This window comes from Garra rufa, chromosome 13 (genome assembly GCF_049309525.1).
Source record: "Garra rufa chromosome 13, GarRuf1.0, whole genome shotgun sequence".
Lineage (NCBI taxonomy): Eukaryota > Metazoa > Chordata > Actinopteri > Cypriniformes > Cyprinidae > Garra > Garra rufa.
In genome coordinates this window covers 11,230,634-11,247,577 of record NC_133373.1, presented here as the reverse complement: position 1 = coordinate 11,247,577, position 16,944 = coordinate 11,230,634, and the positions used below count along the sequence as shown (strand labels likewise).

The 16,944-nt window shown below is 36.9% G+C and overlaps 1 protein-coding gene across 1 annotated transcript in view; it reads left to right on the top strand.

Moving 5' to 3' along the window:
- The window catches only part of suco (SUN domain containing ossification factor), an 85,514-nt gene that overhangs the window by 67,459 nt on the left and 1,111 nt on the right, over window positions 1-16,944 (top strand). The window contains exons 12-22 of the mRNA XM_073816688.1: window positions 1,466-1,486; window positions 1,764-1,819; window positions 5,331-5,422; window positions 5,597-5,662; window positions 7,395-7,478; window positions 10,104-10,194; window positions 11,820-13,067; window positions 13,154-13,241; window positions 14,812-14,916; window positions 15,028-15,176; window positions 15,740-15,832. Of these exons, the coding sequence (XP_073672789.1) occupies window positions 1,466-1,486; window positions 1,764-1,819; window positions 5,331-5,422; window positions 5,597-5,662; window positions 7,395-7,478; window positions 10,104-10,194; window positions 11,820-13,067; window positions 13,154-13,241; window positions 14,812-14,916; window positions 15,028-15,176; window positions 15,740-15,832 (2,093 nt within the window). The remainder of the gene's footprint in view (window positions 1-1,465; window positions 1,487-1,763; window positions 1,820-5,330; window positions 5,423-5,596; window positions 5,663-7,394; window positions 7,479-10,103; window positions 10,195-11,819; window positions 13,068-13,153; window positions 13,242-14,811; window positions 14,917-15,027; window positions 15,177-15,739; window positions 15,833-16,944) is intronic.

Here is a 16,944-nt window from a genome sequence, read left to right as displayed (position 1 = left end):
TACATTGGGTAGAATTCACATTCACTTTCACTTTTGCCAAACGGCAAAATACATTTGCATTTTGGTAAAACAGTTCAGTATACTGTGTTTGTGTCCATGGGCCATTCTACAGAATCGGTGCAAACTGCTGTCCCACAACCAAAAAACATATTTAAAAAGCATTTAAGTATTTAAATCTTAAACGTTTACCAAGTTACTTTTATCAACTTTTTTTAAATTTAAAATTTCAGTAAGCTTAATAAATATAAAATCATCATTTAGTGGGTACTTGCAATTTGTTAAGTGTTTTAGTAGTGTTTTAGTATGCAAGTTCAAATTCTGTAATGTGGTGTGGTTGCTACCAAAAAATACTATCAGTACTGAAAATCACTACCTAAACATGGGATGTTTTGTCAAAAATAAAGTATACTGAATTATCAACTAAGATATTATGATAGTTTTTAGTTCACTGTATATTAAAACTAATGAATGCTTAACTTTGAAATCAGTATGATCAACTTTTGCCTTTTACAAAGAAAGATTGAATTCAGAATACAACAAATCTCTTAAATCACACTTGAAATATTGTTAAAATTGTACTTGTTATTGATTTACCTTATTTATATTTACAAGGAAGATGTAAGCAAAATCTTAAAAGGCCAATATAACCCTTCTTATTAAATTATATATTACTGTTTTTCGGTAGTGACAAATTTGGGGAAAGGACAAATATTCCCAAACTTTCTGAAAATACAGTATGAGAGTTAACTGCACAATTACTAGAAATGAGTACCTTGGATATTATACAATTGGCACACACACTAAATTTGTGAAAAGACGCTTTTTTTTTCAAGACGTTTCCAAATTTGACTTAACCAATTCTGTAGAATGGCCCTTTTGTGTACTGTATGTATGTGTGTGTGTGCCTTTTATAAAAATAGTGGCATGCAAACTAATTAATCGAATCAAATCGAAACCACAGTTTTGATCCCTATTTTTAGTTTTGAACTCTAGGCTTAATAACTGTTCCTCTTTCTAAGTATTGTGCTTTGCGGTTTACATTTGATCTGAATTTTTCTCTTCACTCAATCTGATTTATGAGGTCTCAGATGATTACATAATTATCTGTAACCTATGCCAGGAGGTGCAATTGATCTAATAGAGGAGTCCCACAATCTTTGCCGTTACTGAGCTGTGCTAAACCTGTTCTGTCATGCTCTGCTTGACTCCTGTGAAGTTTATTATTTCAGTGTTTTTGTTTACTTGTTTTCTACTGCTATATTTCCCACTTTGTGCTCCTAATTACAGCTTTTCCTTCGGCTAGCTCACTCCTGCATTGGTACTGCAACTCAAGTTATGAAAGCAGAGCAAACAGAAACGGTTCAAAATGCTTGACTTGCTACAGCATGAATCGAGTCTTTTATACTGATCTTCCTCTCTGTTTTTCTTTGTTTCCGCTCTCTCCTGTCTTCTCCTCCTGCATCAGATGTTCATCAAATACATGAAGGTTAGCGCTCCTCTCTCGTAGATCTTGTCAGTGCTGCTTTGGGTGGCAGGCTCACTATAATACAGTGACACTTTCTTGGGGGAAAAAAAAACAAATATACATCTTTTCTCTCACTCACATGCTTTGCAAATACTTCAGCACTGCATTGTTTGACATTATTGGGACATTGCTAAAATGGACTTTGTTAGAGGTGAAATGAACATTGGTTTTGTTGTATGACCATGTTTGAATGTGATTTGTATTTTGACGTGTTTTTTTTTTCTTTTTTCTTTTTAAGGTTGAGCTGCTCTCTCACTTTGGCTCTGAACACTTCTGTCCGCTCAGCCTGATCAGGTTTGTTTAATTAATATTGCTCAAACCTATATAACATGACTGAAACCTACTTTACACGAGTATGTGAATGCTCCCACACACATAACCTTCATGTCACTGCTTTCAAAGTCTGTTAAAAACAATTTATAGTGCAGTGCAGGTATGTGTTGTATACTCAGTATGACCACAAGAAGAGTTATAATTTGTATTAACCCAAATAGGTCTTCATTTGTTCAACATTTATATGGCTCACTAGCTGATGAACACTGTCTGAGAAATATCACAGATATTTATAGGTTACGTTACTCAGCTTAGGCTTTACAGTATGTGCAAGTATACTACTGTTCCAAAGTATGGGGTCAATACATTTATTTCGAGTTTTTTAATAATTGTGAAGTCTCTTATTCTCTCTGCATTTATTTGATCAAAACTGCAGCAAAAACAGTACGAAAGCTGAATTTTATCAGCAGTCATTAAATCAGTCTTAAGTGTCACATGGTCCTTCAGAAATCATTCTAATATGCAGATTTGCTGCTCAAGAAACATTTATATTTATTAACAGTGTTGAAACGGTTTGCTGCTTAATGGTTTTGTGTAAACCATGATGCATTTATATTTTTACTGATGCATTGAAAGTTTTAAGTATTACTCCACTTCCAGAATAAAAGTTTGCTGGTAATTTACTCACCCCCATGTCATCCAAGATATTAATGTCTTTCTTCAGTCGCAAAGAGGTTTTTTTTGAGGAAAACATTCTAGGATTTTTCTCCGTATAGTAGACTTCAATGGTGCTCAATGGATTGAAGGCAAAAAGTGCTGTTTTAATGCAGCTTCAAAGGGCTCTAAATGATCCCAGCCGAGGAATAAGGGTCGTATCTAGCAAAATGATCTGTCATTTTCTTAAAAAAAATAATATTTATGCACTTTTTAACCACAAATGCTCATCTTGTCTAGCTCTGCAAAGCGTACTCTTTAAAATCGTCCTACAAATCGTCCTTAAAATCGTAAATTTACCTTCTTTGCACGTTCACTTTGTAAACACTGGGTCAGTACTTCTGCAGTGATGTAGGATTGAATTTTGAGGAGAAAATGCGATTGGGAGTTTTTCGACATACCCTAACTGTATTGAACCAGAGTCCGCAGAGCTAGACAAGATGAGCATTTGAGCATTTTTTTAATTTTTTTTTTAGAAAATAACTGATTGTTTTGCTAGATAAGACTCTTATTTCTCAGCTGAGATCGTGTAGAGCCCTTTGAAGCTGCATTGAATCTGCATTTTTAACCTTCAATCAATTGAGCACCATTGAAGTCCACTAAAGAGAGAAAAATCCTGTAATGTTTTCCTCAAAAAACTTAATTTCTTTGGGACTGAAGAAAGAAAGACAAGATCATCTTGCATGACATGGGGGTGAGTAAATTATCAGGGAATTTTTATTTTGAAAAGGGAGTAATCCTTTAAGGAACAGGATTTCTTTAAAGTCCAAATTTGTAACATCTTTACTATCACTTTTCATCAGTTTATTGTGCGTTTGGTGAATAAAAGTATTTATTTCTTTTAACAAAGTTGTAATGACCCTAGTCTCAGCCTCAGGCGTCACGCCCACGGAACGTTGGCTAAACGTCTGATGCATATGGTACACTTAACTGGAAACACTTCAGGAATGTCAAAGTCGTCATCTTATTAGTTGAATTTGATCGGATTTCCGGGAGACGTGAGTGTCGCGTTTATTTTCGGTCCACCGGGAAACAAAGCGCAGACTGATTTACTCAACGTTTTGCTAAAAGGTGCTTATGCAGACGCCATTGTTGTTATACACATTTGCGACGTTCGCGAACAAATGACTGACTTACTGCTTGTTCTCCCTTTTCTTCATTAACTTTCAATGCTGGTTATTTCAATGACTTGTTGCATGCCAGTCTGTTGTTGTGGGGGCATTTCCACGCACCGAAACGTGACGCTGAACGAAACGAACTGTGATTGGTTGTTTGACATGTCAGTCAAACGGCCTTATGGACGGGCCTTGGCCAATGAAAGCTGCCATGAATTCCAGACCTTCAGCCGTCAGTTTGAAGGTCTGGCTACGCGTGACTATAATGACCCCTTACTTCTTAATGGTAGTATATGTACAACAGGCATTTGTATGCATACAAATGTTTCTGGTCTAATGCGTGCTGTGAGAGGAATTGTTAGATATGTTTCATGATATTAATTACTTTTATTAAGATAAAAATGAGTGCGCTGTCAAAATTAGCACGCTAACAAATTTTTCCAGTTTAACAGCACAGGTAGATAATGAGTTTATGTGTGTTAAGATTGTTTTAAGTTCACTTAAATTAAGTTATTTTTAAAGTCTAACAAATGTTAAAATTGATAGCTGTCAATTGTACTGTAATGTTGAATGCTATAGTCAATGGTTAAATACAAATAAATGAATGTGAAATTATTTCACTATAAAAGTATATTTAAAAACTTCTGTTACGTGGGATGAATAGTGATTTAATTTCAGGAAAAAAATGTGATTAATTATAAATTTTTATTGATTGACAGCACTAATAAAAGTATAAAAAACTGCACAAAAATGGTTATACAGAGAGTTTCATAAAATGTTAGCGACTGATAAGAGTCAAAGCATTTGTTTAACCAGAGCATACTGCACAGTAGCATTATACTGTAATGAGAAACTGGACGCTTCTGATTTTTACAATCTTGTACTTGCATTGCCTTTTAAATTTCATTGACTGTGTGAAAGGACTCATGGCTTTTTTAAGAGATTTTCGAAGAGTTCTTGAATTGAGTTGATCTCTATCCTGCCCCAGGCTCCTTTCAGACCAGTTTGCATTGGCAGGAGATTTAATCTTGGTTGGAGGCCCATAAAGGGGCAGGTCTGGCTGCACTCTATGAGAGACACATCGTCCCATTGTAAGGAAATTACTGTATTCTGTGGGAGGCAAGCAAAACACTACAAGCAAATATAGATTTAAAAAAAATACAAGCCAATGACAAAATGTTCACAAAATGTTTTAGAAATCATGTGGCAAGTGGCAACCCTTGTGAGTTTGTACAAATCTACAGTGTAACATTTATTCTGAATCCCTACTTCCCTCTGTTCTCTGAAACTGCTTATTTCACTGGATATCTGTTGTTGTTTTTCTTCCACCGCAGTTACCTCCTCCGTACTTGGCCCTTGAGAATTGAACGGGGGCTATAAAACATGTTTTTAAAGACCCCCACTAACCTGGCCAAAGGGCAAAGTGATTATAGTTGTTGTGTAGAAAGCAAAGATAAGTTGTGCTGATGATCACAGTGGGCTTTACGTTAATATTTCTCATCCTAAAGCCTGATTGTCCCTTATCTGTACAGGCTCTGTGTGTTCTTCACGATAATACAGGAACACATAGTAATTTTTACAAATAAGGGGTTTACGACTCTGCTTCCATGCTGATTTTCCATCCTTATCCTTATACTGTTTCTACATTTTTGTAATCGTTACACTTTCAAGTATCTGATTTTGTGTGTTTTTGTGTGTATCAGGGTGTTTGGGACCAGTATGGTGGAGGAGTATGACGAGATAGCCGACTCTCAGTACACTTCAGAGAGAACAGAGTATCTGGATGAAGACTATGGTGAGATCATCTCTCTAAATGCTTGCTCACAAAGCTTGAAAATAGTGTTTGTATGAGAGTGAGATACTTACAGAAGGCTGTATTTTTTTTAGTGTTGTTTGTTTTCTGGTTGCCAGTTGTTCTGTGTGCCCATTAGCTAATGCTGTTGTCTTAATTTAGACTTCTTTTTTACAGATTACCCACCCGGCTACCTGCCATCAGAGGACAAGGCGTCGAAGAATCTGCTGGGCTCTGCCACAAGTATGTCCTGTTTCTCCATCTTCTGCTTGCGCTTTTGATTTTATGAATATTTATCCGATGATCCCAGGTAATCATTTCAATCTGCTGGTTGAACTAGTTAAACTATGAACAGAATTGGTTAACAGTATTGGTATTTTTTAATGTGTTAGTTGCACATTGCACAGATCCACATTGCTCATGGCAATTCAAGTTGATTATATTCCAGTTTGCTCAAAGCTACAGTGGCAGTCTTTCTTAAAAATGTACTAACTGTAGAATTCAAGGAAGTGGTGTGCACTCTGCCTCAGTTCCAAGTTTTCTTTTAAAACGTGTTTTGAATATCTATTCGAAAGGTTGTCGTGTCAAAACATACTCGTCACACACATTCCGCCAAGCACACACACTCTTGATGAATCCGTTTCCTAGTTGATTAGCTAAACTTGGAGCAGTGTGTTAATAGAACATGTTTAAATGTACATTGTCATACAAAAAATTAAAAAAGTTGCATTTATTTGTTCACAAATACAGAAAAAAAACTGTAATATTATTGCAATTTTATATTATGGTTTAAAACACAATTTATTCCTGTGATGCAAAGCTGAATTTTCAGCATCATTACTCCAGTCTTTAGTGTCACATGATCCTTCAGAAATCATTCTAATATGCTGAATTATTATTAATTTTGGACACAGTTTTTGTTTAAAAAAAAAAAGTAATATTTTGTAAAAATATAGAGTAAGGTTCAAATGCTTGGGATCTGTATTTTTATTTTATTTTTTATTTTCCCCAGCAAAGCTGTATTAAATTAATAAGAAGTGACCAGTACATTTTATAATTTAATTTATTATATATTTTTGCTTTTGATTAATCCAAGAATTCTGAAAAAAGTATCACAGGTTCCAAAAAATATTAAGTAACTGTTTCCAACACTACTAATAAATATTAGAATGATTTCCGAAGGTTGTGACACTGAAGACTGGAGTAATGGATGATGAAAATTCAGCTTTGCATCACATGAATAAATACAATTTTACAATATATTATAATATACATTTAAATTGTAATATTTCACAGTCTTTTTTTTCTGTATTTTTGCTCAAATAAATGCATCCTCGATGAGCAGAAGAAATGTTTTTAAACCATCTGTTACATCTGGGTTTTTATTGGTAACTAAAACAATTACAAATAGTTTTTATTAAATTAAATAAAGCTAAAATTGATTACAAATATTAGATGAACTTTATTTCAGTTAGTTGACAATGCAACATTTCTAATTTTTATATTTTAAGATGCAGCCATTTATAAACTTTATGAGTCTGGCTTCCGGTCTCACCCACGTCCAGTTATTTTATTTGTGCAAAACAGCTCGTTTTGCTGCTTAATATTGCAAATTGGTGTGTCTTACCATATTATTTTAATGTATTTTAATGCATTCTTGTATCTTAATTATGAACACACTGGTTTGTAGTGCAAACAGTTACTGCACTTTGTTATTCTTCTTGGTATTTTCTATTAGCAGATAATAAATCAGAAATCTCACAATAACCATACTGGCAGATTGACTGGCAGATAATTTAAAAGTTCATAAATTTTGGTCAGTGATCATTATATTTTAAGAGCATTGTATTTGCTTGGCCGAAGTGCAGAAAACAACTCAGCCTCTGTGTTGGCACTGTGTGACATTTACCCCAGTTCCATGTATATAAATATTATATATAAAATATTTTCCTCTGGATTGTTTTTTTCTTTTTAGACGCCATCCTGAACATGGTAAACAACATCGCAGCAAACGTGCTAGGAGGGAAACCGGAGCTAGAGGACGGAGCTGAAATGGAAGGTACGGACCTGATCTCTGCCCTGCGCTTGGATATTAAAGTCACTCTGTCCTGAGTCTTTACTAAGAAATTACTCCCCTTATTTGCTCCTCTTTGCTTGGCAGCTGTTTGTGACTAGTGAGGGCTGTCACTATGCCAACAGTGCTGGAACTGTGAGGCCTGGCAGTGAAAGCACGTCTTTGAAGGGTTCTGTAGCTGCGCTTGCCAGCATCAAACTCTCCCAGGGTCTGGGGTGTGTGTGCGCAGGCCCAGAGAGAGCTGCTACAAAATGCTGTTCAAACACGCATGTGGCTTTCCTAAATGCAGAAGTGAAGTTTAAAAACACCCTGCTTCTCTGTATCATGACCATAAACAGGCTGACTAGGAGGCTAAAAGAGAAAAAAGCTGTTTAACAAGATATTTTTACTGTGGCCCTTGAGAGATTACAGTCGAGTGGATTGCTGAAAGTTTATTTGAACTTTGTAAAAGGAAAGCACACTATAGGCAGTTTTGTTTTTTCTTTTTTACTGTTAGATTGTGGTGGACCAATGGAGTGGAGTTCTTCTCTAATAGTATCTAAATAAAAAGTGTGGTTGATAGCTAATATAATACCAATATAGAAACAGTTGAAAGAAGTTTGCATACACCTTGCACTTTACAAGAATCTGTTAATTATGTTACCAAAATAAAAGGGATTATACAAAATGCATGTTATTTTTTTAGTACTGACCTGAACAAGATATTTTACATAAAAGTTTACATATAGTCCAAAAATGAAAATAATAGGTGAATTTATAAAAATGAACCCATTCAAAAGTTTACATACACTTGGTTCTTAAAACTGTGTTGTTACCTGAATGATCCACAGCTTTTTTTTTTTTTTTTTTTGTTGAGTGATAGTTGTTCATGAGTCCCTTGTGTGTCCTGAACAATTAAACTGCCTGCTGTTATTCAGAAAACCCCTTTATTTAGCATTTTTGTGTATTCCAACAATGACTGTATGATTTTGAGATCCATCTTTTCACACTGAGGACAACTGAGGGACTCATACACAACTATTACAAAAGGTTCAAACGCTCACTGATGCTCCAGAAGGAAACACGACGCATTAAGAGCCGGGGGTGAAAACTTTTTCAATTTGAAGATCGGGGTAAATTTAACTTATTTGTTCTCTGTAGCTTCTGAAGGGCAGTAATAAATGAATAAATATGATATTTAGGCAAAAGAAAAATGTACACTGTACGAAATGTATTCTGTTCAAAAGTTTACACCCCTGGCTTCTAATGCGTTGTGTTTCCTTTTGAAGAGTGTTTGAACCTTCTGTAATAGTTACATATGAGTCCCTCAGTTGTCCTCAGTGTTAAAAGATCAATCTCAAAATTATACAGTCATTGTTGGAAAGGGTTTAAATACTCAAAGAAGCTGAATTTGTAGGACCTGAAGGATTTTTCTGATTAATAGCGGGCAGTTTAACTGTTTAGGACAAAAGAGGAACTCATGAACAACTATCATTAAACACAACTTAAACAGTTTGACTTCAACTGTACCACAGTTTATTGATGGCAAATAACACAAAATTAAATCTTCTGACCACATTTTTAACAATAAAATGAATGGATTGATGGTGTGAGTGAACATAGTGAATATCCTCCTGGATATTTTGGCAATTCAAAAGTGTCTTTTAGCCAGTAATCATGATATTTTAATAGCCTTGTTTTGTTTGCCCGCAGTGCAGCTGCAAAAAAAAGTTGTTCAGACACAGTTTGTACAGTCAATTGAAGAAATGCACAGTTGGTGAATGGTAATCTAATATGAATAGCATCCACAAACCTACCTTTCAGAAAACAAGTTATAACTCTTAGGTGAAAATTATGTCCCCTTTTTAATATTCATAAACCAAGATAATGAACTACGTGCCATTCACTGTACAGAAAATACTAATTATGTGAGCAAGTGACCGATTTCAGCTGCAGCTTCAGCGTCTACTTATATTGTAGGGGGTGGGACGCTTTGGATTCTACAGAGCATTTAATTGAACAAAGTTTGATGAGAGGTTGAAGTGCAGTGTGATGTCATCCAAATAGTTGAACCATATTGGTGGAGGTTAGAGACTGTAATTTTTAAATGCTTACATCTTGCAAATGTGAATTCTGTCATTGTTTTACAGCAACACAAGCTTATAGATAACCTCAAGGCTGACATATTCATAAAAAAACTAAAAACTTCAAAAAAAAATTTGATTTCATGGGTACTTTAAGTGTCCACCATCTTTTAGATTCTTACTTTTACAAACTCGCATACTAGAGAGTAGCTTTTAATTTTTGATGCACATTTTCTAAGTAACGTAATCTGCACAGTCATAAGGATTGACTCAGCATGTGACAGGAATTCAGAAAATGCCATTGTGGCATAATGACTGCTTTTCCAAAGCTGTTTTTTTGATGTTCTTGTTCTGGATAAATTTAAACCATGCCAAATCATCACCTGTTGCTAGTTAAGGGCACATTTGTGTTTGTGTGTTTAATCTTGGGGGCTTTTCTCTAAACAATAGCCCTCTTTGTGTTAAAAAGGGCAGTATGGAAACCAATGTTCATATTCTCCTTTTCCCTTTCTCGCTGTCTAAATCTCTTCTTTCTCATCTCGCTCAGGAAACGCTTCCTCTGGGACAGAAAACGTCACCCAGGCGTCAGCAGAAACCACACTCACGCCAGAACCCACCCCTACTGAACAGCCCTCTACGTGAGTCTCATTCATAAACACACACACACACACACACACACACACACACACACACACACACACACCCTGTTCATCCAGCACATTAAAACCCCAAATGCTTGCTCAATATTGAGCCCCGAGCTAGTCGGCGAATTCCAGCACAAACTGGTTTGAACTATTTGCTCAACAACCACTGATTCTTTTTCTTATACAGTATGAGCGTATAAAATTTTAATTAACTGTAGCTGCCGCATAACCGGGCTCAGAGTCAGACTCAGTCTGCTGAATTATGCAGAGTGTGTTTAAACATGGTAAAATGTGTTAAGTAGAGCAGAGAGAATACTATACTCCTGTTGGTGGTGAAAATCATAATCAAATTGGGCTATAATATGTAGTTCATATTTAGTCATTTACTGAATATTTCACTTTTTCAAACACATCAAACTTTTTTCTACAAACACACTTTGATCGATAAATGAAGTTGTTATTGACTGGAAAATCTTGCCATACTTGGAAGGTTTATGAGAAAAATAGCTTTGATTTGTGAACAAATGGTTCTTTTTGTGAACTAACCAATTATTTTTAGTGAATTGGTTAGTCTTGTTTATAAAACTGATTTATGATTCATTCACAATTGTGACTCTGGACCACAAAACCAGTCATAAGGGTAGATTTTTGAAATTGGGATTTATACATCATCTGAAAGCTTGAAATAAACCTCTCCAATGACGTATAGTTTGTTAGGATAGAACAATATTTGGCTGAGATGCAACTATTTCAAAGGAATCTGAGGTTCAAAACAAGAAAAATTAAGAAAGTCCCCTTTAAAGTTGTCTAAATGAAGTGCAAAAATTAAGTTTTGATCTATTTACAGTAGGAAATTTACAAAATATCTTCATAGAATATAATCTTTACTTAATAGCCTAATGTATTTTTGGCTATTGCTATGAAAATACCCACGCTACTTAAGGGTCCAGGGTCACAAATAAGAATCTAGTTCTCAGGATCTGGTCACAGCAGCTAACAGCTAACTTAAATAAGTATCGTTAGTATATTAGGAGTATTTTATCATTATTTATAGTAATTCTATTATTAGTGAATTTTTGTATACACTTAAATACTACAGCAGTGTATGAAATATTCATAGTATTTTTACTTCGTTTTTATTTTTAATTTTAGTTCATTTGAAGTAATTTTTTTTATTTTTTTTTTATAAATTTTATTAGTTTTTATATTTCAAATATAAAATATCATATTTCTATACAGCTTTATATCGGTTTTAGTTCTTCTAATTTAAGTAAAATATTGATTAAAGTAATTAGGTAAATTTAAGTATTTGACATTAAAGACAACATAGTATGGTGATTGTAATAATAAGGTGATTATAAAAATTTCCCCGCACAAATATATAAAATGCTGTTGGAAATCAAGGGGGCAAATCTTACCCTTTAATGGAAAAGTTCATTTCTGACTCTAGTGTGGTTGTTCATGAGCCCCTTGTTTATCCTGAACAGTGGTCAGACATTAGGGGGCAAATATTTCTGACCCTGGTGTGGTTGTGCTAATAACTAAGAATCAAACTTTTTGCAATATTAAAATGAAATTAAAGATTTGAGCACTAACATTCTTGGTCTTCATACCACCAGGCTGGATATTCTTGAGTTGGATCCCACTCTAGTGAAGGAGGAATTAAATGTTCCTGTTCCCGAGGCTCCTTCAGAACCTCCTCTTGAGGAGAACCGTATCGTCATCCTTATCGAGGAGGAAGAAGAGGCCACCCAGCCAACGGTGACCCTGCTGGAGGAGGAGGGGCGAGAGGAGGAGAAAAGACTAGAGGAGATGTGGGAGAGGGAAAGTGCCATGTACTGCGGCCACCTCTCGACTTTGTCCTGCTTGGCGTCTTTGCACGAACATTTCTACTGCTACTGTTCAGCAGCATTAGCACTACAGCGCCAGCGTAGAGACCGTCGCCACAAAGCACAGCACTCACACACCGACACGGACTCTCAAACCGCCCCTGAGCAGTCCCTCCCTGAACCCACCCCAACCCAAGAGCCCCCTGCGCCCTCTGAAAAACTTTCAGAAACAGAGTGGCCCTCTCAGGCACAAGCCGAGAAGATTTCTCCTACTGAAACGGTGGCTGCTCCAACTCACTCCTCCAGTGGGGAATCTGCAGTGAGCGAGAAAGAGCTCCCACCTGAGACTATCCTGTTAGAGCCCAGCCGTACCTCCACTCTTCCCCCACACAGCTTCTCCGACACCCCCACCCAAAACATTCCAGAGTCCCTACCCACGGGAGAGCCTGTGGACCAGCGTCCGCAGTACCTGGTGGACATCCCAGAAACCCATACGCCCGTGATCAGCCACAGCAGCACCAGCAGCCTCCTTTCTCCCAGTGCCGCCTCCTCTCTGCTCTCCTCCACCACCACTGAACCCCACAGCCCAGAGACGGATCCTCCCAAACTAGAGCTCCCCATTCCCACCAAAGAGCAGACAGCTCAGCCGTTGCCCACACATACCCGCCCTGCTGATATCCCACCTCCTACTGAGCTTCCCATCCAGCTTCCAGAGGCCTCAGAAAATGTTAGGTCCACAGGGGTTGAAGATCCTCACCACAGTTCTGTGGGCTCCCAGGCAGAGCTTTCTGAAGCATCTTTGTCTCAACAAGAAGAGACTGTAGATGACATTCTGCTCCCGCACCGCACCGCCGGAGAGTTTTACGCAGAGCAGCAGCATTCTGCAGAAATGGGCCATGGGAATGGAAACGGCAATGGGAATCAGGTGCACGGATCCAACCAGAAGGAATCGGTGTTCATGAGATTGAATAACAGGATTAAAGCACTGGAGATGAACATGTCCCTCAGCAGCAGATACCTGGAGGAGCTCAGCCAGAGGTACAAACACACACACATGCTACCAAACTTAAAGTGATCACAAAGTGGACCACATTTTCTGACTGATCTCTTCTGCTGTTACTCAGGTATCGAAAACAGATGGAGGAGATGCAACGGGCTTTCAACAAGACCATCATCAAACTGCAGAACACCTCCAGAATTGCAGAAGAGCAGGTTATTATCAGACACGCAGAACTTTATTTTAAAATACATTACATTTTGAGAAGTATGAATTATGCTGTATTAAAATACTGAAGACACTACTGTTCAAAAGTTTGAGGATTTTAAAGGATTAGTTCACTTCCAGAAGAAAAATGTACAGATGATGAGTACTTGTCATCCAAGATGTTCATGTCTTATTTTCTTCAGTCATAAAGAAATTGTTTTTTGAGCAAAACATTTCAGGATTTCTCTCCATATAATGGATATGTATGGTGCCCCCAAGTCTCAGCTTCCAAAATGCAGTTTAAATGCAGCTTCAAAGAGCTCTAGATGACCCCAGCCGAGGAAGAAGGGTCTTATCTAGCGAAACGATCAGTTATTGTCAGTATAGTGTCACAACTAAATTTCTTTTTACGATTTCGTCAAGACGAAAACAAGACAGTAACAATGAATATAAACAGGACGAAAATGTTAGGGAGGGACGGTTTGGGATAAGATTCATTCAGAACGAATCTGCTGCGTGGTTAGGAGGTTAGATGCGTACATTTGAACTGTAACAGCCTATTGATCTATGCGGTAGGACATACGCTGGCATACATTTGCAGCACGTCATAAAACGTTAAATGTCAGTATCTGGGAAAAACATATGGATAACTTTGACGACGCAAGAGAGAACTCAATTCAGTCCGGTTTTCTGAGCGCACACACTGAAGCAGTGCCTCTCACACAGCACACGAGTACTCTTTTGCATCTCATGAACGGCGAAATACACAAAATTATGTCGAATTGTCTGTTTTTGATGAGTATTCATGCTCCGTTACGTCTTAGGTGAACGTAACAGTTTGGAGAATATCATACGTATCAGTACATTGCATCCGTGCATTCGGTTTTAAAGGGACAGCAGCCTAATTTAGTTGCGATTGTCTGTGGCATTGATGTTAATAAAGCAACAAAAGAAAGACAGTTGTTATAAAAAATGCATAATTAGCCTATATAACCTTTGGCATTTCATTGAAAAGAAGACCATGTTCTTGTTTCTTTATGAGAAGTGGTTTCATTTAATTTGAATATAAAGGCATGGTGTGTGTCACAGCAGTTAAATGTCATCATGAAAAAAACTTAAACTCAAACCTATACAATGAGCTTGATCATTTTAGAGAAATGCTTAATAAATGCATTATACTGTTAAAAAAAAATCAATTTTAGCTGACTAAATCTACTATAGATTTAATCGACCAAAATCGTATGATATTTAGTCAACTATAACTAAAGCTAAAACAATAACTAAAATATGACTAAAACTAAATGGCATTTTAGTCAAAAGACTAAGGCTAATATGCTGTGAAAATTAAGACATTTTCTGGCTCAGAAAAGTGAGGAAATAGATATTTTTGATATAATCCAAAAGCTTTCTGCATAGACAGCAACACAACTGACACATTCAAGGCCCAGAAAGGTAGTAAGGACATTGTTAAAATAGCCCACAAGACATTAGTGTTTCAACTGTAATGTTATGAAGCAAAAAAGACAAAAATAATTACTTCATTCTACAATTTCATCTTATCTGTGTGTGTACGTTTAGGACCAGAAACAGACAGAGTCTATACAGATGTTACAGAGCCAGCTGGAGAATGCCACCAGGATCATGCTGAACTTGTCTGCCACTGTTGCTCAGCTACAGCGAGAGGTCTACAAACATACATTTCTTATCTTATTCCTTCCCCATCTAATGTTTAATATCTTAGCCCACCCAGTATTATATGTTAATATTTAAAGCTTGTTTTTTACTGTCTTATAGGTGTCTGACAGACAGAGTTACCTGGTGCTGTCTCTGATCCTGTGTCTGACGCTGGGTCTGCTGCTTTGTATGCAGTGCTGCAGGAGCACGCCCAGTCAGAACACCAGCTCAACCATTCCCATGAGCAACCACTACCCTAGCCCTAAGAGGTATAACACACACACACACACACACACACACAAACACCAAAAGTGCCAGAACACAATGCATTCTGAGGTTGCAGTAAGATGTTCTAAAGGCCCTGCAGTCAGTTTTCTGTCACGTCAACTACTGTTATGGCAGGGTTTAAGACTGATTTATGAATCTTTTTGATGAGCAGAGCAACAGTTGCTGAGCAGTCTTGCTGACCAAACTAGTTGAAGTTATGTAAACTGTTGACAAGTTTATAGCTGGCAGCACATATCCGGTTTAATAGCGCAGATGTTTAAAGTTAACCCTTTGTGACAGTAGCATCGGGAATTGTTAAAGGAAAGGTATCAGGAGCAAACTAGTATCTTAAAAAGATATCTGAAGGATCGTGACACTGAAGATTGCAGTAATGATGCTGAAAATTCATTTAAAAAATATATTACTATATTTACTTTTAATGGTTAATGTACTTTATGTATAGATGAACCCTGCATTCATTCAATGCATTGGCTAAACGTTGACATCCATATTTGGATACTTGCATAGAATATATTTGTGAATATTGTCTCTTTCTCATTCTCAGGTGTTTTTCCTCATATGATGATATGAGTTTAAAACGGAGAGTTTCTTGCCCTCGTCGTTCGTTCAAAGTCATTTCAGCTGCCCACGTCAGAAGGTAAGAGTCACCTTCGACACTGAGGAGAGCTTTGATGCCAAAGCTTTCTCTCTGTTAATCTCTCTTTTTCTCTAACTCCTTTCCTTCTCTCATGTAACGCACATTGTTTCACTCTGCTTTGGATCTTAACATCCCATGTCTTCTTCAGCCAGACTCGAATCCACCATATTCATTTCAGCTTGAAAACCCAAGATGATTCCCACTTACGTCGTGTGCTCTCATTTTGGCTGCTGCTCTCAAAAGAATCACGCCTTTTGTATTAAATACCACACAGATCACTTTACAGCTTGGTCTACTTGAGTCCAGCTGTCAGTAGTTCCACAGTGTCTGGCGATAATTCAATATCAGCGTGACCTATATTGGAGCGCAGTGTGCTTTGTAATTGAATGTCAACAGAGTCTTGCCTCATGTTTGGCGCCACCAGAGTACATTGATCAGATGTCACTTTAAAGGATTAGTTCACTTCCAGAATAAAAAATTCCTGATAATTTACTCACCCCTATGTCACATTTAAGACGTTCATGTCTTTCTTTTTTCAGTCGAAAAGAAATTAGGGTTTTAGAGGAAAATATTCCAGGTTTTTTCTCCATATAGTGGACTTCAATGGGGATCAACTGGTTGAAGGTCCAAATTGCAGTTTCAATTCAGCTTAAAAGGGCTCTACACAATCCCAGCCCGAGGAATAAGGGTCTTATCTTTTTGACCCAAAGTACACAGATGAAGAACTAACCATACGAGCATTTGTGGTTTTAAAGTATACAAATCTTTATTTTTTTAGAAAATTACTTTTCAAAAATGAAAATGAATTGTTTAGCTAGACAAGGCCCTTATTCCTCGACAGGGATTGTGTAGAGCCCTCTGAAGCTGCATTGAAACTGCGATTTGGATCTTCAACGTGTTGATCCCTATTGCAGTCCATTATATGGAGAAAAATCTTGGCATGTTTTCCTCGAACATCTTGGATGACATTTTTATTCTGTAAGTGAACTTATCCTTTAAGCAAAAAATGCTTACTTTTACAAGCTAAAAACTAAATGAAAACTGTTAATTTAGTGCAATTTGTTATAAAATAAAAAATTAGCTTGGGGAAACCAGTGTATTGATTTTTAAAG